At 38.9% G+C, this 24,944-nt stretch overlaps 1 protein-coding gene across 7 annotated transcripts in view; it reads right to left on the bottom strand.

Moving 5' to 3' along the window:
• Positions 1–1,821: 1,821 nt before the first annotated feature.
• Positions 1,822–24,944, bottom strand: part of acot7 (acyl-CoA thioesterase 7) — a 60,868-nt gene continuing 37,745 nt past the window's right edge. For all 7 annotated transcript variants that reach the window (XM_026270621.1, XM_026270622.1, XM_026270624.1 and 4 more), the window contains 2 exons: positions 15,991–16,175; positions 1,822–2,198 (listed from right to left, as the gene is read on the bottom strand). In XM_026270621.1, coding sequence (XP_026126406.1) covers positions 2,100–2,198; positions 15,991–16,175 — 284 coding nt within the window. In that variant the 3' untranslated portion in view covers positions 1,822–2,099. The remainder of the gene's footprint in view (positions 2,199–15,990; positions 16,176–24,944) is intronic.

Below are 24,944 nucleotides of genomic sequence, written 5' to 3'. Positions count from 1 at the left end.
ATGACTTCACATTCGGTTTAGACAAAGTAAACATTATCAGTTGACTTTAACTGTAATTTTTGATAGGATCATTTTAATTTTGTGAATAAAACCTTTATATTTATAACAACCAACAAGAACAGTGGGAAGCTTACCAATTTAAACCAATTGCCAATTTAAAATCATCCTGAATCATTCTGTTTAGCAAACATGTATTAGAAGCTTTTAATGACTGAGCCTTTCTCTAATCAAACAAATCATTGATTAACACTAAAAAAAGTATTAAACAATACATGAATAGTACTCCCATTAAATTGTCTTAAAATAAGACAATATTACAGACAATTTAAATAATGTCCCTCCACTACCATCTGTCACACAGTGCACTTTCCCAGATAGAAAAAATTCCTTGTTCATCCCTATGTCTTTCCACGTACTCCCATGAGAACAGAGTTCAACCCATTATAAACTCCACTTTCCCTACTTTGGACTAAATTTGGCATGACTAGATATACTGCACTTATGATAACAGGCTTCCGGTTTTTAGATGGATAAGTTCTAGTTGTTTACTTTGGTTTCTTGAAGAGCTATTTTGAACTATTCTATGGAGTACATTCCATTAATGACAGAAGACAACCTCTCCACATTTACAAAAGTAAATCATTTGCTTGTGGCAGAATACAAAGGACATTTTCCATTTAGCCTACAAAATTTAGTTTGAACATTGTTTGTACATTACATGTTTTATATAGTGTGAACATTCTTTATTTGCTATCAATGATCATTTGAGGTTTACTTTTATATTAGCCTAGTTTGAGCATTTGAGTATTTTCTATAGTAATAACAATAGATATTTAAAAGCAACTAACCCCTAACCTATAGTAAGTACATGTAGTTAATTAATATTACTCAGTAAAATTACTTACATAATTACTAATTATATACTTACTGTAATTACATTGTAATAACATCACTTTTAAAGAAAATTCAACTTTAGTATTTTATATATATATATATATATATATATATATATATATATATATATATATATATATATATATATATATTAGCATCATGTTTTATATGAAAGAAAAACAAATTATATCTGTAATCAGCATTCTGGAAAAGTAAAATGAAAGACCGTTTAAGTTTCTTTACTGTTACGATAAATAAACTGTAATGAATGAAATCATGCAGGGATCACACACAGCACAAAAGGGAATGTACAAATGCAAATAAATATGCTATTTGGAGCTATTTATTATAGCAAATAACTTTAGTATTTAGTATTTTAGTATTTAGTACCACTCATAAGCTACCACTAAATGTTGTAGAAACTTAATTTTCTGTAAAGTTGCTTTGTAATGATTTTATCGTAAAAAGCGCTATACAAATAAACTTGAATTGAATTGAATTAAGTATAAATTTCAGCATAAATACTTGTATCACCTTCATGAGTTATATCTCATGCAGCTTTTTCAGGAGAAAATTGCTATTATTTGTCTAAGTCACTTTTGAAAATATTTACCAAAGTTTTGTTATCACATCAAAAAAAAAAAAAAAAAAAAAACTTACAAGACTTTTACAAGTCTTCCCAGCTCAGAATAATTCACTTGATAGAAGAAAAACTCAAACCAATATAAATATGGCACAAGGAGAAGTAAGTACTATAGCATCCCATGCTAATTTATGATCTTTTATCTCTCTGGCAGTAATAGTCAACTGGTGCACAGATGTATGTCTGCTTATCTATCAGTCTGTCTGTCACAAAAGTGTTTAGGTTGTAGCATTCTGTCGATCCAGCATTATGGTACACTGAACAGATATGTCACTGCAAACCAGTTGTAGCTGCATTAGCATACTTTTATTAGTGCATAATACAGTTCTGCACAAGTTGTTACAATAAAACATAAATATATATTTTACTTTTTTGTTTCACTTGAGATACATATAGACACAAAGTGCTTTGGTAAACTCAGACAAGTCAATTAAATCTATATATTTTTCTTTCTTTCTATTCAGTGAGCTACAGTACATTTAGGATAAAGCAGAGGTTCTTAATACAGTAGGTTGTCTGTTGAGGCTCTATTATTCAAGAACACATTATGATGTGTAAAAGGTCATTGTTGACGCTCCTTATCTGTGAGTCTCTTTGCCTTGTTCTGCAGGTAGCGTGCTTTCCCTTCTTCAAACCGCTTCTGCTCCTCTTCGCCTTCCAGCTGCAAGATAATAAAAGACACATTTTACACACAAGCAAAGTGAAACTGGATATCGTGGAAACCCTGCACTTTTGAAGGTCATACAGATATCATGGGAAACCACTGAACATTATCAGAATATGCACTTCCTCATTTTATGTTCTCCCACCTGAGCATTAAACATCCTGTCAACTGCAGTGAAAGTTTGTTAATATGGAAACATATTAACATGTCTTCACAGCACTGTCATTCTGGACTGTATTGATGTCTAATTGATACTGGGTGTCTGTAAAAACATCAATATGGAATCTGTCAATTTCACATGCCATGTCCATCTATTCAAAAACCATGATTTATTTAAAGGGGTCAAATGGTGCAATTAAAATTTTTCCTTTCTCTTTGGAGTGTTACAAGCTTTTGGTGCATAAATAAGATCTGTAAAGTTGCAAAGACTAAAAGTCTCAAATCTAAAGAAATACTATTCATAAAAGTTGAGAGTCAACCACTCCTATCTAAAATGGCTCATTCTAACACACCCAACATGTCTATGGCATAATGTGGGAAAATTTGTATAACACCACCCAAATGTACATGCAAAGAAAGAAGGCGTGACTTTTATTCTCGCTGTTGCCGCTGGTGCCATGTTGTGTAGTCACTGTGTGTTTCCTTGTGAAAGCGAAACTATGTTTGGTCTTCCAAAAGAGGACACAACTAGAAATCAGTGATTAAGTTGTATTTACAACACTGTTCGAGAACAGTTCAATCCAAATACCAAATACTGTAGAGTAGCTTGTTGTTTGTTGTTTCTCTGAACACAAATGCAGACATAGTTTTATGTTTAGGAGGCGCGATGCAACACAACGCATAAAAAGACAGTATAGCTGTTCTCAATTCCAGTCCTCGCCTCTGGACATTCTGTATATTTCTCTTATCGCTTCAGACGTTTGTTCTATTGGAATGTAAGTACCCTTCGAAGTGGACATCACAGAATATTTCGCCATGATTGCAGTTCGAAGCGAACGTAAATGTTCCAGTCAAAGTGCACTGAAGTGTGTGAGACATGAATTTAAATTGTATTTATTTACAGAGGTAAATGATATCACACTGCGTGTGAAGAAGTTGCACAGTGCAAATTCGTGAATGAATGTTCCGAAGTTAAGTAAACTTCATCAGATTTCCCCTGTTCTGATAGTTGGAAGCAATGAACACTTTATAGGGACCATGCCAATTGGAACACAGTTCATGCACGGAGCTCACTTCTAATTAACTGATTATCTGAGTTGGTTTGTGCGGTAATACATTAATTAATGTCAACAAACATTACTTAAAGAGTGCAGAGAAGCTATTATTGAAGGATGGGGGTCTGACCGAAAACCTGCTGCAATGCAATAAATCCTGTAAAGAGACTGCATTGTTGTTGTTGTTTTTTGTGTCTTATTTTTCTTTTATTAGAAAAATAAGAGTTTATTAAATTATATTTTACAAGAAAAGACATACATTTTTCAGTAATTAATTTGTGTTACTTGCTGTCTCTTTGTAATTATTCGTGAAATTTACTAGAAATTATTGATGATGAAAATGGCTTCTACACCTACAAGTTTAATTAAATGGGTCAGAGATTATTTTGGAATAATAATAATAATAATAATAATAATAATAATAAAACACAGAAATTATAAGTGGCCCTTTAAAAAAAAAACTTTAAGATTAATGTGCTCTGTGATTTTCCACTAAACTGACTTTCATTCACACATGCATGCATACTCAAGAGACTGCAAATGCACATTCTGTTGTGTATGATTGCAAATTCTTGTTTTTTGTTTTTTTTTACTAATATTTGGGAAAACTTATGTGCTCATTTAAGTAAGGTAATGAGTGAATTGGCCAGTTGCAAACAATGTCTTGGAACTAAAACAAGGCCAAAGATGTTTGCATTGGGAGCACAGCTTCATCACGGACAAACAATAATACTGTGTGAGAGAGCAGGATGTCAGTTGACGTTAGGCTTCATCTTGCAGCTGCACTCTACGCCATGCTATTCTTATCATTGGCTATAGGTCACCAGCTAGTCATGTGCAGCATTGGCAGATGGCGGCCAACCTTAGGGAACAAATTGTGCAGTGACAACTGAAGCAGCCTGGCTGATGAGGGCATGTGCACAAATGAGAATCACAGATATAGGATGCATATCCACAGCAAGGTTATATAAGCTCAAACAGATACACTAAACTTCACAGGACTGCTGATGTTGAGGCTCATTTTATGCTTCGGAGGTGACCCAGTTTAACGGAGAGCATATGAACTGTTGCACTTATTTTTATTTCATTTAAGTGGCAGTTCTGGTTGTCATCAAAAAAACACATTTGCCTGTTCAGTGGCATCAGTAGATGTATTTGCACAAATGTTCCATAAAACTCTGTAATTCTGTAATAGCCTGGTTTAACAAATGAAACTTATATGTGAACTGCTGTTTCTAGCAATAAAGGCAAAACAGTACAGCTCTTCTTGTAATCTGAAAACAACATCATGTGACCTTGAAGGAAGTCCTGGCTGGGTCAGTGACTGTCCTGTTGCTCAGGGCTCATGATGAGGCCAAGAAAAGACACAGGGGCCATGGCAGCAGTTCTTGTCTTGAACAAATTAAATTAAGCTAGAGGGAAGCTCAGTGCCTTAGTCAAAGAGAGACTGACTAACAGAAGACCACAGTGATTGCTTTAGCAGAAAGCACCAGAGTGTGAAACATAAGTGTTAAGGAAAATACAGCAGTAGTTGCCATTGGAAATAGCCAATATGGATGCTGAAGAAAGTAGGCATGATTTGATATAAAGTATTTAAAATGAGACCGCACAATGGCAATGGGATTTCCAAATTAAAATTAGTAGTATGTAATTGGTCAGGCCTCCGTGAGGAAAATGGCTCCATGCAAATTTAAGCATAATAATGAAAATGAAACAACAAAGTAGATTAAAAGTAGATTAAAGTAGACTTTAATCTATGAGCGTTTTTCTTAATAAAGCATGTTTTAGATGAGTAACAATAACCTGACCTTCACTTTCAACATAGCTGAAAGTGAAAATGTGCTGTTGCTCCCTAACATAGTTATTTCTGCCTGGTTCGACCTTAAAAAATGGTGCAACTTAATATGAAACAGTAGAGTAATATTACGGCTTGAATAAAACCAGGTAATTTTGACATTACTGCACTTTTTTGTACAGCTCCAAAATGAACAAAAACTCCAAAAAAGCATAAAAATGGCTTAAGAGTAGTCCATCTTCTCAAGCCATTCAAAAGGACCCAGAAGGCCATATTCACTGATAATCTTCTCTCCAATCTATCTCATTTGCAATTGAGTTCAGGTTCAAAAATTGTTTGTTGTATGTAAACGAGATGATTAAAAGGATCTTTAAACATTTTTCTTGTTGAGTTCCATGGAAAAATAACAACATATTGGTTTAGAAAGATGAGAGTGAGTAGATAATGACATAATTTTTTGCGGGGGTGATCTATTCCTTTAGCAATGTCCATCAAAAACACACAAGCTGTAGAAAACTTGAGCTGAAGAGTGCCTATTAATTAGGGAAACAAATTTAGTTGGGGACAGGCTCTCTCTTGCAGCAGTACCTAAGCCCTTTTCACTTATCACTTTAACTTAAATAACACAAGTTACACTTAAACAATTTGGCTGAAACATCTGCAGTCAAGTGTTATTGCTATGCAACATAATAAGTTGCTAATATACCAGGTTTCAATGGGTTAATTTTTGAAAATGTATTTATACATAATTTATAGGTTTATTTAGATTTATACATCATCTGAAATAAATAAATAAGGCATCCATTGACATATGTTTTTTTTTTTTTTTTTTTAGGATAATAGGAAAATATACAGTCATGGCCAAAAATATCGACCATGTTAATAACTTTTTGTAACCTTCATTTGCCAGTTTAACAGGTCTAAATTTTCTACAATAATGCCTGATGAGCATATCCAAAACAAAACTAGAGGTATTTCATATTGCTTGGCGGGAACCTATCCTACAGAAAAGCATTGAAAACTGCTAGATCCGATTACTTTTCTTTCTCTTTTAGAAGAAAACAAACATAACCCCGGGTATTTATTTAATTATTTATTTAATACAGTGGCTACATTAATGAAAAATAAAGCCTCAACAAGTGTTGACATTTCCCAACACCACAACAGTAATGACTTTATGAACTACTTTACTTCTAAAATCGATACTATTAGAGATAAAATTGCAACCATTCAGCCGTCAGCTACAGTATCACATCAGACAGTACACTATAGACCCCCTGAGGAACAGTTCCACTCATTCTCTACTATAGGAGAGGAAGAATTGTATAAACTTAAGTTAAATCATCTAAACCAACAACATGTATGTTAGACCCTATACCATCTAAGCTAAAAAGAGCTCCTAAAAGAGGTGCTAAGCCCCTAAAAGAGGTGCTTCCAGAAATCATATATCCTCTTCTGGCTATTAATTCCTCATTGTCATTAAGATATGTACCCAAAACCTTCAAACTGGCTATTAAGCCTCTCATTAAAAAAACACAACTTGACCCCAAGGAACTAGTTAATTATAGAGCGATCTCGAATCTTCCTTTTCTGTCCAAGATACTAGAAAAGGTAGTTTCCTCACTATTATATTTCTTTTTAGAGAAAAATGGTATCTGTGAGGACTTCCAGTCAGGATTTAGACCGTATCATAGTACTGAGACTGCTCTCCTTAGAGTTACAAATGATCTGCTCTTATCATCTGATCGTGGGTGTATCTCTCTATTAGTGCTATTGGATCTTAGTGCTGCATTCGACACTATTGACCACAACCTTTTGCATAGACTTGAACACTTTGTTGGCATTAATGGAATTAAGGTATTGAACTTGAACTTGAACATTTCTAGCATTTGTAAAACTGCATTTTTCCATCTCAAAAATATATCTAAATTGGGGCCAATGCTCTCAATGTCAAAATGCAGAAATGTTAATCCATGCATTTTTGACCTCAAGGTTAGATTATTGTAATGCTTTATTGGGTGGTTGTTCTGCACGTTTAGTAAACAAACTACAGTTAGTCCAAAATGCAGCAGCTAGAGTTCTTACTAGAACCAGGAAGTATGACCATATTAGCCCGGTCCTGTCAAAACTGCACTGGCTCCCTGTCAAACATCGTATAGATTTTAAAATACTGCTTATTACTTATAAAGCCCTGAAAGGTTAAACACCTCAGTATTTGAATGAGCTCCTGTTACATTATAATCCTCCACATCCACTGTGTCCTCAAAACTCAGGCAATTTGATAATACCTAGAAAATCAAAATCAACTGCGGGCAGCAGATCCTTTTCCTATTTGGCGCCTAAACTCTGAAATAACCTACCTAACATTGTTCAGGAGGCAGACACACTCTTGCAGTTTAAATCTAGATTAAAGACCCATCTCTTTAACCTGGCATACACATAACATACTAATATGCTTTTAATATCCAAATCCGTTAAAGGATTTTTAGGCTGCATTAATTAGGAAAACCGGAACCGGGAACACTTCACATAACACCATATGTACTTGCTACATCATTAGAAGAATGGCATCTACGCAAATATTAGTCTGTTTCTCTCTTATTCCGAGGTCACTGTAGCTACCAGATCCAGTCTGTATCTAGATCAGAGGGTCACTGCAGTCACCCGAATCCAATACGTATCCAGACAAGATGGTTGATCGGCACTTAGAAAGGACCTCTGCAGCCCTGAAAGAAAGCTGAGACCAGGACAACTAGAGCCCCAGATACAGATCCCCGGTAAAGACCTTGTAGTAACACGTACCAAGTTAATATGGCAAAATTCATTCTTATTCTTTAGCTTGGGTTAAACTAATAAATTTTACTTTGTTGGAACAGCAGCTATGCTGATGATGTCTCTATTCGTTTCTATGTTTTGCCACGGGATTTACATCCCTTGGAAACTAGGATTTACACAAGCTCCAGTCTGGATCCAGAACACCTGAGAAGAGATAATTCTGACCCTCAGAGGACCCCAGATGATGCTAACTCTGAATCAATGAACAGAACTAACAAATATTTGCTAAGTGTGACTGCATCATATAATAATTGCTGTTAATAATGTTTATCATCTGGCTGACGACGTCTTGTATTAATTTTTCAGAAAAAATCCTGTCATACGTCTACAAACTGACAGTCACCACTTATAAGCTACTACTAAATATTGTAGAAACGTTATTTTCTGTAAAGTTGCTTTGTAACGATTTGTATTGTAAAAAGCGCTATACAAATTAACTTGAATTGAAACTTGAATTGAATTCTGCATAATCTGACTTTGCTGCAGCCTGGAATTGAACTACTGGTTTCGTCTGGTCAGAGGAGAACTGCCCCCCGACTGAGCCTGGTTTCTCCCAAGGTTCTTTTCTCCATTCTGTCAACGATGGAGATTCGGTTCCTTGCCGCTGTCACCTCTGGCTTGCTTAGTTGGGGTCACTTCATCTATAGCGATATCATTGACTTGATTGCAAATAAATGCACAGACACTATTTAAACTGAACAGAGATGACATCACTGAATTCACTGATGAACTGCCTTTAACTATCATTTTGCATTATTGACACTGTTTTCCTAATGAATGTTGTTCAGTTGCTTTGACGCAATGTATTTTGTTTAAAGCGCTATATAAATAAAGGTGACTTGACAAGAGATCGGAGACCATTCCTTCATCCAGAATCACTCCAGACCCTTCAGATTCCCAGCTCCATGTTGGTGCTTCTTCTCTTCAGTTCACTCCTCTCATTTTCTATAGGTTTCAGGTCAGAAGACTAGAATGGCTATAGCAGAAGCATGGTTTTGTGTTTCAATGTCCCATTTCTGTGTTGTTTTTGAGGTATGTGTTTAGATTATTTTAAGGTTGGAAGATCCAAACATGGCCCATTATAAGATTTCTAACAGAGTCGGTCACTTACTGATTTTTTATCTCTTGGTATTTATGATGCCAAGTATCTAAACAAGATGTCCAGGACACTCCAGCAGAAATATAGGCCCACAACATAAAAAATACAGCAGTATATTTCATTGTAAACATGGGGTAATTTGTTATCCCTACGTTTTCACCAAACCCATATTGAGTGTTTGCTGCTAAAAAGCTAATTTTTTAGTTTCATCTGACTATAGATGCCAGTCTCGTTTGAAGTTCCTGTCATGTCTGATAACTGAATATGCTGGGGATTTGTTTTTGGATGAGCTAAGAGAATTTTTCTTGAAACCCTCCCAAACATATTGTGATGTAGCATCTTTGACATTTTTTTTAAAGGTTTTCTGAACCCGAGCCTCTACTATTTTCTGAAATTATTCAGCTGTGATCCTTGGAGAGTCTTTAGCAACTCAAACTCTTCTTCTCACCATACATTAGGACGATATAGACACACATCCACTTTCAGGCAGTTTTGTAACATTTATGTTGATTGGAAATTCTTAATTATTGCCCTGATGGCAGAAATGGGAATTTTCACTGCTCTATGTCTTTTTTTAAAGCCACTTCACCAATTTGTGGAGCTCAACTATATTTTGCTGAACATCAGAAATATATTCTTTGGTTTTTCTCATTTTGATGGATGATTAAGGGGATTTAGGCTTTGTTTTACCTCCTCTATATATCTCTGTGAAACAGGAAGCTACTGCTGGATAATTTCATGTTTATAATCATGCTGGAGTGCTCAAAATTGTGAATATGAATGGGAATATACTTCAGATATTTTAATCATAAGAATTTCTAGGGGTGCCAATAATTGTGTCCAACAAGTATTTGAGAAAAACCTTTATTTCATCATGATATTTCCCCCATTTTAAATTCTTATTTTTGTGATTTTTTTTTAAATATCAAAGGATTAACAATGCAGATTTATTTTCACAGCCTTCTTTGATCATATTTACCAATAGTGCTGATATTTTTGGCCATGACTGTAAGTACTACCAAAATATAGCAATACACCTGGAGAATGCTATTGGTTAACTTGTATCTTAATGGCAGTTGCTTGGCTGGCACATGCAAGGCTGCTATCTATGCTTAAAGCATCATGTAACTGATCACGAAAGACAGAAACATTATGTAATGATAAAGCAGACTGGCTGATGGCACAACAAGAAGAACTGTACTCATGGTTAAAGGTGAACTGGGTAAGGAAAAAGCAGTCTATGTATGCTAATAAGAACACTGCAAACTTTTTCACTGTTAAAAAATATTACAGTATTACAATTAATGTAATAAATGCACATCTCCATAACTGACTAAGCCAATCAATTTCCAGGCTCCATCTATACTTTATTTTGTAGATGCCAAATTGTGCTTCCTGTTTTAGATCTTGCCATTGAAAATATATATTTCTTACATATACAAACATCTTTACATCAATTCTCATACACAACCAACATAACACAAGACATGTCTTGCATTTATAACAATGGCTTCAGGATTCAGGATACAACCAAACTTACCTAAAATTGTAACTTTACCCTATTGATGAATGATCTAGTATCAAATCACTGTTCTTATTTTACAAGTGACATTTTACTATACTGTGCTGATAATCCAGCTATAGAGTAGAGAAGTGCTTTAACTAGCTCTCTGATCCACAATGTCTCAATTAACCTTTCATTCTGTGACCTTTGCAGCTGCTCCCAGAATGCCTCTCCATGTTAGTACACAACTGAACACTAAATAAGTATCTTCTCTGGAAGCATTTCTTTGGAAATTCACTGTTACGTTATATCAGGGGTGAGACCATTTTAAAATAGCACTCTTTGTAAAGGTGCTCTGATTAAAATATTAATTGACTTTAAGACAGTAGTATATTCCAGAACACCCATTTCATCATGGCCTCGCCAGCTGCTAATATTTAATTCACCTAAAAATAGAAATGATTAGGCTGCCCTTTAATCATATTCATGTCTTTCAAAGAAGTTTTGCAGATTGGTATATTGCTCTTTTCCAAAGTACGGCATAATATTATTACCAGATGATATAAAGCTAAAAAATACATAAATGTACTACATGAAAGCTTGAACTTGAGCCCAAGGCCAGCTCTGTCATTTGCAGAAAATCTTCCTCTTAACAAAATCTTCGAATCAAAGTTCAATGGAAGTATAAACTGTGGACAGTTTGCTACACAAGACTATGGCTTCAAAAGATTTGGAGTATAAAGTACAATCAGTATGAACTACTGTTATGAAACCTTTTTCGATCACGTCATCACTTGCTTACTTGTATGAAAATGGAATATTTCAAAACATCTCTTTTTGGGTTCCACAGAAGAAAGAATGTCATACAGGTTTGGAATAACATTTCATTGGTATGTAACCCAAACTTTATTTTTATTCAGTCCAAGTCCAAGTCCAAGTCTGTCTAAAAGAACATGCATTTTTATTGGGTCCTTACCTAAGTCTTTTGCCTCAAATGCAATGCTTACATACAGAAATGAATGATTCAGGAAATCTTATTAGTATATTCTCACATGGAAAGCACTGGAAATTTCATTACCAAGTAATGAATGATCTTGTTTTTCTATTTGTATTCAAGTTTGCAGTGTGATATCACGCTTTTAACCTCTTATTGCACACTTATCACACTCAGTGTCTAAAAATAAACACAGTTATTATGCTGCAAACCCAGTAGTTGCTAGGGTAACTCAACTTGTTTTGTGTGGCATGGACCAGCCGATTGTTTGTCAAATGCATACATTAATGGGTCCAGAAAATCTGTGACTACACTGCATAATAATTTTGTAATCAGTATTTTTGTCCATTTCTTTTTTTATTTTATTTTTTAGTAATTAAATGTCTAAACACTTAAAAAAAGATGCATTTACTAGAGATGCAACAGTTTGTAATATAACCTATTATGACTTGTCTTAAGAGAAAATATCTTGTTATTTAAGTGTATTTTCTGTTAGGTAGACTAATTTAATGATAAATTCTCTTAAAATGTATTATTTTAAATAATTTTGCTTCCCAAGTAAATTTACTTCATAAAAGTCTTTAGATATTGTTAAAAAAAAACGTTTGGATGAAATTTTTCCTGAGAAGACCCTGTCTCAATGCTCACCCCGAAAAAGCAAACCTCTTAATGTCTGGGTGATCCTTGCAGCTTTCATTGTGTGCAGCATGCCATTCAATAGTCCCACCCATCCCATGATCCACCACTTCTCTGCGTGTTCACCCCTCCCCCAGCCCATAACTCTCCTCCACCAAGAGCTAAAACTGGAAATCCTAAAAATAGAATGAAAGATCTTTCACTGAAGGAAAAAAAAAACACCTGAAGTCTGAAATAGCAGGAATTATCTGTCAATATACTATTTCTATAATGAAACATAAGAGCAAAGAGCCACAATATGACTGATGCTCATGCAGTTTTCATTTGCATTTCCATTTATGGAAAGGAGACCTTAAACAAATAAGAGCTGAAAAGTAATCAAGTTATTTCTAAAGCAAGTAGCTGAATGATTCTATATTTAGGGGTACAACTGACATCAACCAAAGTCAAAAAATGAAATTAACTTTCTTAACAAAACAAGTATGTGCCTTTAGTGTACTGTATGTAATTGCAAAACCTAAAGGAACAATCCACTATTTTTGAAAAACAGTTGAGTTTTATCGTTTTCGAATCCATTCGGCCGATCTCCGGGTCTGACGATTGCAATTTTAGCTTAGGTACCAAACCTTACATCTTTTCCCAATGTACTAGGCAATTTTTTTTATTTCTCTCTCCTTCCCTCCTCCCTGCTCTTTCCCCAATTACTAAGTCTGCTTTTTTCCTACTATTAATAGTACTCTTCTGACTATTATTTATTTGTCATTGTCATTAGGATATGTCCCCAGAACCTTCAAACTGGCTGTTATTAAAGCTTCTCATCAAAAAACTAGACCCCAAAAAACTAGTTGATTACAGACCAATCTCGAATTTTCCTTTTCTGTCCAAGATACTAGAAAAGGCAGTATCCTCACAATTATATTTCTTCTTAGAGAAAAATGGTATCTGTGAGGACTTCCAGTCAGGTTTTAGATTGTATCATAGTACTGAGACTGCTCTCCTTAGAGTTACAAATGATCTGCTCTTATCATCTGATCGTGGTTGTATCTCTTTATTAGTTTTATTGGATCTTAGAGCTGCATTCGACACTACTGACCACAACATTCTCTTGAATAGACTAGAAAACTTTGCTGGCATTAATGGAAGTGCATCAGCATGGTTTAAATTGTACTTATATGACCACCATCAATTCGTAGCAGTGAGTGAAGAGGTATCATATCGATCACAAGTGCAGTATGGAGTACCTCAAGACTCTCTGTTACTTTTTACGATTTACGTGTTACCCTTGGGAGATATCATCAAGAAGCACGGTGTTAGCTTTAACTGTTATGCTGAAGATACTCAGCTCTGTATTTCTTCGCGCCCCGGAGAAAAATACCAATTTGAAAAATTTACGTAATGCAGAGTCGATTTAAAAACCTGGATGAGGAGTTATTTCTTACTGCTAAATTCTGAAAAAAAAACAGAGGTGTTAAATATAGGACCTAAAATCTCTGCATGTAATAACCTAGGAATATTAATATTATGCCTAAAATGTGTTTTAATATCACTATTAATAATGATTGTATAATCTCTGTATAGTACGCAAGTTAAAATGCAAACTATTTACAGTGTACCTGAAGTATACTTGTAATAGTTCCACTTTAGCTCAATCAGGTATACTCATGTATATCTTTGGTTGGAACCCAGCACAAATTCCGCAAAATTAAAGTGCATTAAGCACAAAATTAGTTGTTCCAATTTTGCAGACTTTAAGAATTAGTAGAGTTTAGGTTACCAAAGGTACAACTGCAGGGTATTTTTATTAAGCAGATAAGTAAACATATTTTTACTTTATTAACACAAAATAAATGCATTTCAAAAACATATGCGATTTTTTCTTTTCCGTTAGGGTATAAATAGGGAAACTGGAGAATTGCTGTATGAATTGCTGTATATACAAATAAACAAATACAGATGTTTTCTGTATTGAATATTAACGTTTTATGTTCCTTTTGAAATCTGACATTTTGAAAAGCAATATAATTAAAAAAATATAAACTGAATAAAAATAAAAATGGTGATCATTTTTGGGAATAAACAATAATTTTACACTAAATTATAGAATCACCCAGCTGCTTCTGGATTCAGTGTGCACAAACAACTGAGAGTAGCTTGTGTATCGATGTTGCACAGTGTGGCTATTATGAGTTTTCATCAGGGAGCTGAGAATGCCAGCACCTATGGAGCTTACCTTCTGTCACTACCATATCAGTGGTGTCTCTGCATGCCTGCTTACAGCCAAAATGATGATTGATTGGCCTTCTGTTCAAGGATGAATATCTGCCCGAGGCCAATCTTACATAAATCCTTTATTTGCTGCATAAGTCATGTGCTCATGAGGGCACATTTTTTAGCATATAATTTGCAGTTCATTACATGACCCAAAATATTTATTATATAATTACTGACTAACTAATTGACTGATTCAGGTGTTTTCTCAAAACCAAATTACAAAAAAAAAAATAACATACAAGGAAATAACTCATTAGGGTATCCCTAAATTTCAAAACATGGTCTTTGTGGGGTAGACTGTGATAATCTTTGAGCGTCTCTAACCAGGCTCCCTTCACAGTACTGAAATGGCACGTTTGGAGTTCTCAAAGAGCTCCTCATGAACTGGTTGCATCAGTATCCTAATTTTCTTAGACTTCTGCTCTGCTTTTGACACCATCTCTCATAGCATTCTCATCTCACATCTTTCTGCTCTAGCCATTTTTGGAACTGCTCTCTCCTGGTTAATTTCGTATCTGTCTGACATCAACATTATATCTCTATCTGTCAGACTAAGTCCACTTCACTTCTACCTCTTTCACTCATGGTGTTCCTCAGGGTTCTGTGCTTGGTTCTTTATTTTTCATCATGTATACGCTTCCATTAGGTCACATAATTAATTGACATGGTTTTATCTTTCATTGCTACGCTGATGACTCCCGACCAGCGTTGAGTAAGTTACTCAAAAAAAAGTTTGGCCTTTGTGGAGTAGACTCTGATCAGAGTCATGATTTTCACCTGTGAAATGTTAAAATAAGAGGAAAGAATCCCATAGACTTTCACTGAAGGTGTAAGTGTAGTCCCACTAAAGTGCGTCAAAAAAGCACTCTGCAGTAACTGCATTTTAAATAAATGTAAACTTATATTTATATTTAATTGCAAATAACACAAAACAGCCTAAAAATATTATATTCAGTTCTTATCCAAATTATACAATTTTCTTAGTAATTATTTTTCACTACCCATTTTGCAGTAGGCATTCTTAATTTTGCATTCTTAAAAGCACATTTTGCGTTATTTTATTGGGTGCTCTACAAGCAGTACAGTGTCATTTGTGTTATTTGCCCTTCAATCTGCCCTGTTCTGCCATGATGAATGGAAGGATCAAGGACTGAAAGCATCACCCTCAAGAATACAATTTCAAATAATCATCCAAATAATTTGGTGCTGCCTCATGTTAGGAAACCATCTTGAAATGTACTGTAGGTCACCAAGTCCTGTCTCATGCACATGACTCAAAATATATAGAAACTAGACAGTGCCTTTTACACTAAAACTTAAATTAAGTTTTTATTTATTTATTTCTTTTATTTTATTTTTTTGTCTCAAAACTTTAACATTCACATATTCATCAATATTCCTATATCACAGTGCATACATGTATAAGCTGCGCATTACTCACCTTCAGTGGCGGCACTGGAAGGGGCTTGTTTTCTTTGTCCAGAGAGATGTAGGTGAAGAAGGCTGTAACAGCCCTATATTTTCCCTTCTCAGCCTCCACCAGTGGGTCAGCATCAACGAAAACCTCAATCTCCATTGACTTATTACTGGTGAAGGTCATTCGGCCGGAAACAGTAATGACACAGCCTGCAGAGACACATAATGTCAGATATTACATCTACTCATATTACATGATGCCGTTTCCAATGTAAGACAAATGTATATATGAGTTCACAGAATTTTGTAGCAGTGTAGCAGTAAGCAGGAAAGTGTACAGTATGTACTATGTATAGACTAATCTAATAAATATATAATAACAACAAAGTTATAGATTTAATGAGGCAACCTTATTCTTTTTGAGTAATGAATGAGTACATAAACAGTGGGTTCTAAGAAGAACTGAATAACTGTGTCTAATGTGGAGACTCAACTAAAAATAAGCTATATGTAAAAAAATATTGTATGTTTTTTTTTATTAATTTCTTTTTTAGTGGTCTGACATGTCATCTAAGGAATAAAATAAAATAGCCACAAGGATTTCAGAGATCTGTGCTTAATGTATACATTTTTAATGATGTTTAATAAATGTATGTTTAAATTCATTTATCTGGTCGACACTTTTATTAAAAGAGACTTGTTCAAGGCACAATATACAGTACATGTATGCATTTGATCATTACTGTATGTGTATTCCACCAGTTGAGTAATTTGAACCCTAGCAATACTAGCTATGTCATTCATTTAACACACACACACACACACACACAGAGAGAGAAAAAAAGATCAAACATTTCCAGTGTGCATGGAGAATGAGAGAACTAATGAGGCTGCATGATTTTGCAAAAGGTTTCGTGGGTGGGGGTGACCATGTGTTCCTTGTAGCCCCGTCCAAACTAACAGTTATTGCTCGAAGCTTCCTATATCCGATGACTTTTATCTGATCTGTCAAGGTTTTTCAGAGCATCACTTACTCACTTAAATTTTTTTTTCATTTCACTGGCCCTGTCAGTGATGCAGTTTTGACACCAGACTCTATTAAACACAGCCAGGAATGGACCGACCTCATTATCCCTTTATATAACACATACTCTTAATGGATTCTGGGAAAAACTAATGCTTAAATGTACCTTTACGCATTTAATGGAGCTCTGAGATAGATGCAGAATGGCTTAATAAGACCTCGGGACTCTGAATTGCTAGTTACAGTGTAGAAAAGTGGATCTTGCCCATTTAAAAGCATTCATGGCAATTTGTCATTTAGAACAAGGCTGAGAAAAAGAGGATGGTTGAAATTGTTAGGTCCATTTCCTGCCATCTTTGATATATACATCTAATCTTTATTTCCATGGAAACAGAGCCTGAGGCAGATATATTATTTTGTTATATCGTTTCTTCACTGTCTTTCCAGTCAATGCATCTGGTATCTTAGGAAAAATGAACAGATTGCCTATAGAATACCAGACATATACTTCAGTTGTTGTTTGTTTGTGGGTCTTTCTGCCTTTAGTTTTGTCTTCAGCAAGTGAAATCCATGCTCAATCAGGTTGAGATCAGGAGACTGACTTGCCACTGCAGAATATTCCACTTTTTTACCTTTAAAAGCTCCAGGGTTGCTTTTGCTCTATGTTTCGGGAAACTGTCTGTACATTGTGCCAATCAACTTTGTTGCACTTAACTGAATCTGGGCAGAGAGTATATCCTTATACTCTTAAGAATCGTTCCGACTGCTTCTGTCTCATCATCACTAAACACAAGTTTCTTCCACGTCCTTCTGGATGTGGTCATTTCCTGTTCTCTGACAATGGCCATGATCGTTGTCTTCCGTGTCTGGGCATTCAACATGCAGAAGGTGCGTTCGTGGATGGTTCATGCAACACCTCGGGTGCTGTCGCCACCTCGGGTGTTGTCGCCACTGCCGAATTGGACCCAGAGTTAACAGCGGTGCTTGCTCGGGCAGCTGTGAGCATCAGGATGGAGGTGGATGTACTGAACAGCCCTGAGTGCTCATGGCTGTTTGATTGGTTCTTGGTGTAGAGCGCGGCTCACAACCGCATTTTAGTCTGGTTCCTTTCTTCCCGGATGTGCATGGGGAAGTGATGTGTGATGTAGTTGTGGATGGCCCCTTTTTATGGCCGCAGCTCCTCAATACCCTCGATGGCGGGGCAGCTAGGGGTGCGTTGACATTCCCCATCAGGAGAGTGTGATTGCAGTGCACTTGTGTCCGCAAAACGCCGCCACCTTGAGGAATAGTCCGCGCCTCTCACCCAAGGCCTGTAAGCTGTCGGCCGCGCTCGCTACCAAGGCTTACAGTGCTGCGGGCCAAGCTGCCTCTGCTTTGCATGCCATGGCTATCCTGCAAACTCAGCAATCCAAGACTTTAACAAATGCACGAGGGTAAAACCAACCTGAGGTTGATGCATGAGCTGCACATGGTGACTGACCTCCCCCTTCCGGGTGACGGAAGTCATGACGCAGTCCCTCTGTAATGCGATGTCCACTCTGGTGGTCCAGTAGTGCCGTTTCTGGTTCAGCCTGGTCTGTATGAGAGACATTGACAAAGTGCACTCAATGCTCGATGCTCCCATCTCCCAGGCTGTCCTGTGTGGCGATGCTGTCAGGGGCTGTGCCCTGCAGTTCCTGACAGAACAACAGCAGACTGAGGCCATACAGCACATCTCGCCACGACGTGATCCTCCGGTTGCCACCATTTCGTCACAGGCAGTGCCTCAGCCTGCTCGTTGCTGTGGGCGCTCCCCTGCGTCCTCCACACCAGCTCCACCCCATGCTGAGGGTTCTTCGAGGCCGGCGCATCGAGCCCCGCACAGGAGAGCGGCACCCCCCGTGTCAATTCCGGCTGCGAAGTCCTCGAGGAAGACGACTAAGTGGCCCTGACATGGGCAACTCGGAGGTGTGGGAGACTGCTCTTCAGTAGCTGGTGGAGACAGAGCCTCTTCTTCGCCCGGGCCGGGTGGACGCCCCCTTTCACCAGCGGTCAAGAGGTTGCGGTTCGGCGACGCAACGCCTCTCCACACGTCTCTGGCCAGTTCCTCCGGGAACACGAGGAGTGTGGCTGTGATGACTTGGAACGCGATGCCTTCTGGGCCATCCGACACAACTCCCCATCGCTGCACAACTGCGGGTTTGTCGACCGTCCCTTTGGTGCCACTTGTACGGAGTCTGGGAGTGTGGCTTGCGCTGCCCAACACGTCACGCTGGCTCATTCGCACGGTCCGACTCGGTTACGCGATTCAGTTCGCCCGGCGACCTCCCAAGTTCAAAGGCATCCCAGAGACTTCGGTGGCAGTCCGAGATGAGGATGGGGTTTTACAGCCCTTACTTCATCGTACCCAAGAAAAGCGGTGTCCTTCGGCCTATCCTGGATCTGCGAGTCTTGAATCGGGCCCTGCACAAGCTCCCGTTTAAGATGCTGATGCAGAAACGCATTCTCAAAGGCGTTCAGCCCCAGGACTGGTTTGCAGCTATCGACCTGAAAGAAGCATACTTTCATGTCTCAATCCTCCCTCGCCACAGACCATGTCTTCATGAAGCTCGCGGAGGGCACCCTTGCCCCACTCTGGGAAGTGGCCGTCAGGATCCTCAACTATCTCGACAACTGGCTTATTATGGCCCGGTCCCGAGAGCAGTTGTGCGATCACAGGGATTTGGTGCTCCGCCACCTCAGTCAGTTGGGGCTTCAGGTCAACCGAGAGAAGAGCAAGCTCTCCCCTGTACAGAGAATCTCTTATCTCAGTATGGAGTTAGACTCAGTGAGTATGACCTCATGGCTCACCAGAGGCTCCTGGGGCATATGTCATCCGCAGCCGCAGTCACACCGCTTGGGTTGCTCCATATAAGGCCACTTCAGCACTGGTTGCACTCCCGAGTCCAGAGATGGGAATGGCGCCACGGTACACATCGTGTCACCATCACACTGATGTGTGTTATTGTCACAACAGATGCGACATGCAACAGGCAGGCAGCTTCAGGGTCCTGGACAGGACCTCGACTGCTTTGGCACATCAACTGTCTGGAGTTGCTGGCAGTGCATCTAGCCTTACGGCGGTATCGGCCTCTGTTGCTAGACAGGCACTTGTTGGTCCGCACGGACAACACTGCGGCTGTTTCGTACATCAACCGACAGGGAGGTCTACGATCATGTCGCATGTCTCAACTCGCCCGCCATCTCCTCTGGAGTCAGACACGGCTCATGTCGCTACGCGCTATCCAGATCCCGGGGGAGCTCAATCGTGCAGCTGACGCGCTCTCACGACAGCTCACCTTTCCCGGGGAATGGTGACTCCTTCCCCAGATGGTCCAGCTGATTACTGCCTTACTGGCCCACCCGGACCTGGTTTTCGGAACTCATGCTCCTCGTGACAGCCCCTCCCTGGCGCATCCCCCTGAGGAGGGACCTTCTCTCTCAGGGGCTTGGCACCATTTGGCATCGGTGGCAGACACTATCATTCAGGCTACAGCCCCCTCTACGAGGCAGGCCTATGCTCTGAAGTGGAGTCTGTTCACGAATTGGTGTTCTTCTCACCGAGAATACCCCCGGAGGTGCCCGGTCAGAGTCGTGCTTTCTTTCCTGCAAGAAAGGTTGGAGCGTGGGCTGTCATCCTCCACCCTGAAAGTATATGTGGCTGCCATTGCAGCCCATCACAATGTAGTGGACGGCCGGTCCTTGGGGAGGCATGACCTGATCGTTAGGTTCCTGATGGGTGCCAGAAGGTTACATCCTCCTAGGACACCCCTGATTCCCTCCTGGCACCTCTCTATTGTCCTGGCAGGACTTCAGAAGGGTCCCTTTGAGCCGCTGGATTTAATCCAGCTTAAGTTCCTGTCTCTCAAGACAGCGCTCCTGATCACGCTCACTTCCATCAAAAGGGTTGGGGACCTCCAAGCATTTTTGGTAAGTGAAGAGTGCCTTGTGTTCGGGCCAGCCTACTCTCACGTTGTCCTGAGACCCCGGCTGGGATACGTGCCCAAGGTTCCCACCACTCCCTTCCGAGACCAGGTGGTAAACCTGCAAGCACTGCCCCTGGAGGAGGCAGATCCAGCCTTGATGTTGCTGTGTCCTGTAAGAGCGCTTCACATATACGTGGACTGCACCCAGAGCTTCAGAAGCTCTGAGCAGCTCCTGGTCTGCTTTGGAGGTCAGCAGAAGCTTTACGAGGTTTTACAACCTCCGTGTAGAGCCAGTTTCTTCCCGTGTGTTGGGTAACAGGTAATTAGCGGGAAGGGCTGGCTGGGTGTCAAGCTTGCTGTGCCATTCCTCCTAACACGGGGATGTGAGGGCCTTTCTTCTCCCAGTAGAGTTCCCCGGTTGGTGTTCCCTGGTCGAGCATCCTCCAGCAGCATCGGCAATCAGACTTGGCGGAGCAGTATGTCGCCAGGCCCAATACTGGTGTGCTCTCCCTTTGGCCCCTTCGGCACCAAGGTCAGTGAATTTGCGCTGGGGCTTTGGGAAGGTTACGACCTTAAGCGTAGCTTTTGTGGCATGCCAGGGCTTGTCGACAATTGCAGCGCCACAGGGTTGTGACGTTATTCAGGTTGTGGCGTTTTCCATAGGACCCCATATGTCGTTTGACATTACTCATAGTGACCGACAGATAAGGAACATCTCGGTTACGTACGTAACCCTTGTTCCCTGATGGAGGGAACGGAGACGTTATGTCCCCATGCCACAACCTTGAACCGGTTGCTGTTGCCGGTACACATTCTCGGCTACTCAGCGTAAAACCTAATGAGTGGATGCACCTGTCGCCCTATTTATACCCCTTGGCATGGGGAGTGGCTCAGGTATGTTAAATCCACTAGCCAATTTTCATTGACGTTTTCTCGTAAACTCAGAGATGATTGGCCTCCCAAGTGAGACCCCATATGTCGTTCAACATAACGTCTCTGTTCCTTCCATCAGGGAACGAGGGTTACGTGTGTAACCGAGACGTTCTCTCTTATTCTGAGGTCACCATATCCACTAGATCCAGTTTGTATCCAGATCAGAAAGTCACTGCAGTCACCCGGATCCAGTACGTATCCAAAAAAAGTAAAAGAACAAAAGTTAGTGTTCCTGTAGCTCAAGCGGTAGAGAATTGCGGTAGCAAGCGCAAGGTTGGGGGTTTGAATCCCAGGGAACACATCTTAGAAAAAAAATTGTTAGCTTGAATGCAATGTAAGTCACTTTGGATAAAAGCATCTGCTAAATGCCTAAATATAAAATAAATATAGAAGTAAAATTTGCTGAGACTAGGTGGTGTTTCTTCTCATAGTGGCTAAGTAGCAGCAGGCGTGCAGGCCGAAGCAAGCTGGAACCGCGATCAAAGAAACGCTAAAAGTGATGACAAAAAGCAGCAGCTAAGAGCTGACAAGACAAAAAGCTTAGCTAAAAGCCAAATTTCATGGTGTCCTGAGTATTTAAATTGGCCTTTTGTCTACACCTCAAATGTTGTCTTGACCAATTAGATATTGTCTTTGCTCGGGGTGTCATAAATCATATGTTATCTTATCAATCATGTGGTCCGAATTTTCCCGTTCTTGCAGGGTATAATTTTGGACATGATTCCTAGAATATGAATATGATACATTTGAATGACTAATGGTCAGAAACGTTTCAAGCAAACAGATTCAAACACACATATACTAAACATGAATATGAATACTTAAGCTATTGAATAGCTATTAAAGAGACATACACAATACGCAATTAGAAATATGATAGTCAAATGTGTGGGTTACATACAGTATTGTTCAAAATAATAGCAGTACAATGTGACTAACCAGAATAATCAAGGTTTTTAGTATTTTTTTTATTGCTACGTGGCAAACAAGTTACCAGTAGGTTCAGTAGATTCTCAGAAAAAAAATGAGACCCAGCATTCATGATATGCACGCTCTTAAGGCTGTGCAATTGGGCAATTAGTTGAATTAGTTGAAAGGGGTGTGTTCAAAAAAATAGCAGTGTGGCATTCAATCACTGAGGTCATCAATTTTGTGAAGAAACAGGTGTGAATCAGGTGGCCCCTATTTAAGGATGAAGCCAACACTTGTTGAACATGCATTTGAAAGCTGAGGAAAATGGGTCGTTCAAGACATTGTTCAGAAGAACATCGTACTTTGATTAAAAAGTTGAGGGGAGAGGGGAAAACCTATAAAGAGGTGCAAAAAATTATAGGCTGTTCAGCTAAAATGATCTCCAATGCCTTAAAATGGAGAGCAAAACCAGAGAGACGTGGAAGAAAACGGAAGACAACCATCAAAATGCATAGAAGAATAACCAGAATGGCAGAGGCTCAGCCAATGATCACCTCCAGGATGATCAAAGACAGTCTGGAGTTACCTGTAAGTACTGTGACAGTTAGAAGACGTCTGTGTGAAGCTAATCTATTTTCAAGAATCCCCCGCAAAGTCCCTCTGTTAAAAAAAAGGCATGTGCAGAAGAGGTTACAATTTGCCAAAGAACACATCAACTGGCCTAAAGAGAAATGGAGGAACATTTTGTGGACTGATGAGAGTAAAATTGTTCTTTTTGGGTCCAAGGGCCACAGGCAGTTTGTGAGACGACCCCCAAACTCTGAATTCAAGCCACAGGCTTGATTCACAGGATTGCTAAATCCCAGAAAAAAAAATGTTTGTACAAAATAGTTTTGAGTTTGTACAGTCAAAGGTAGACACTGCTATTTTTTTGAACACACCCCTTTCAACTAATTGCCCAATTGCACAGCCTTAAGAGCGTGCATATCATGAATGCTGGGTCTTGTTTGTTTTCTGACAATCTACTGAACCTACTGGTAACTTGTTTGCCACGTAGCAATAAAAAATATACTAAAAACCTTGATTATTCTGGTTAGTCACATTGTACTGCTATTATTTTGAACAATACTGTATATGATATGGGGCCAAGCAATGGACTGGTATTTGTTTCTAAGTCTTGTTGAGATCATTTTGGTGCATCCACATCAGTAAAAGACAGTTTCTTTGGCATTCTTTGACATTAGGATGTTCTGTGGAAGACCAGAGGTTAAAATGTCCCCGAAGGAATTTCAGTCTGGTTCTTTTCTTCTAGGTGGGGGAAGTCAATCTAAAGATCTTGTGATCATGATTACTATCATGGGTTTACATGTGATGGTCATGCTGTGTATCTCTTTGACCATCAATCTGGATTACTTGCCACAAATTTGACAATCTCTTTTCTGTAATGAAATTTTCAATAATTCTTCTAATGGTGTTAATGATGAAAGCTGTTCTGTGAAAGAGTTGATTGGTTAGCTTGCTTCAGACTGGCTGGCGCACGGATTTGATTTACAACATCCTGTTGCTTTCCTGTGTAATTCGGCTCCTCATGTTTCAACCATGCTCCCGATCGAATCTTTAATTTGTCTGGTTGGGGTCTGATACGCTACACACAAGTTAGGTCTTTATATAGTGCTTTTAACAAAACAGATTGTGTCAAAGCAGCTTTACAGTATTAAATAGTAAAATAGTGTGTCAATGCAAAAAGGACAACAGAAAACATTAAATTTTCAGTTAAAGGCAGTTCATCATTGAATTCAGTGATGTCATCATCCAGCTCAGTTTAGTTTAAATAGAATTTGTGCAATCAAGTCAACGTTATAACTGGAAATTAAGTGTCCCCAACAAAGCAAGCCAGAGGTGACAGCAACAAGGAACCAAAACTCCATCGGTAACAGAATGGAGAAAAAAAAACCTTTTGAGAAACCAGGCTCAGTTAGAGGGGCAATTCTCCTCTGACCAGACGAAACCAGAAGTTCAGGCTGCAGCAAAGTTAGATAGTGCAGAGGACTTATCTGGATCCGTGGTCTTGTCCTTATGGCCGTCTAAGAGACAAGGTCTTCACTGGGGATCTGTATCTGGGGCTCATCACATAACCATTTCCTCTTCCAGAGCACTAAGCAGACT

Source organism: Carassius auratus, chromosome 8, assembly GCF_003368295.1.
Source record: "Carassius auratus strain Wakin chromosome 8, ASM336829v1, whole genome shotgun sequence".
NCBI classification, from domain to species: Eukaryota; Metazoa; Chordata; class Actinopteri; order Cypriniformes; family Cyprinidae; genus Carassius; species Carassius auratus.
This window is presented reverse-complemented; position numbering and strand designations above follow the sequence as displayed.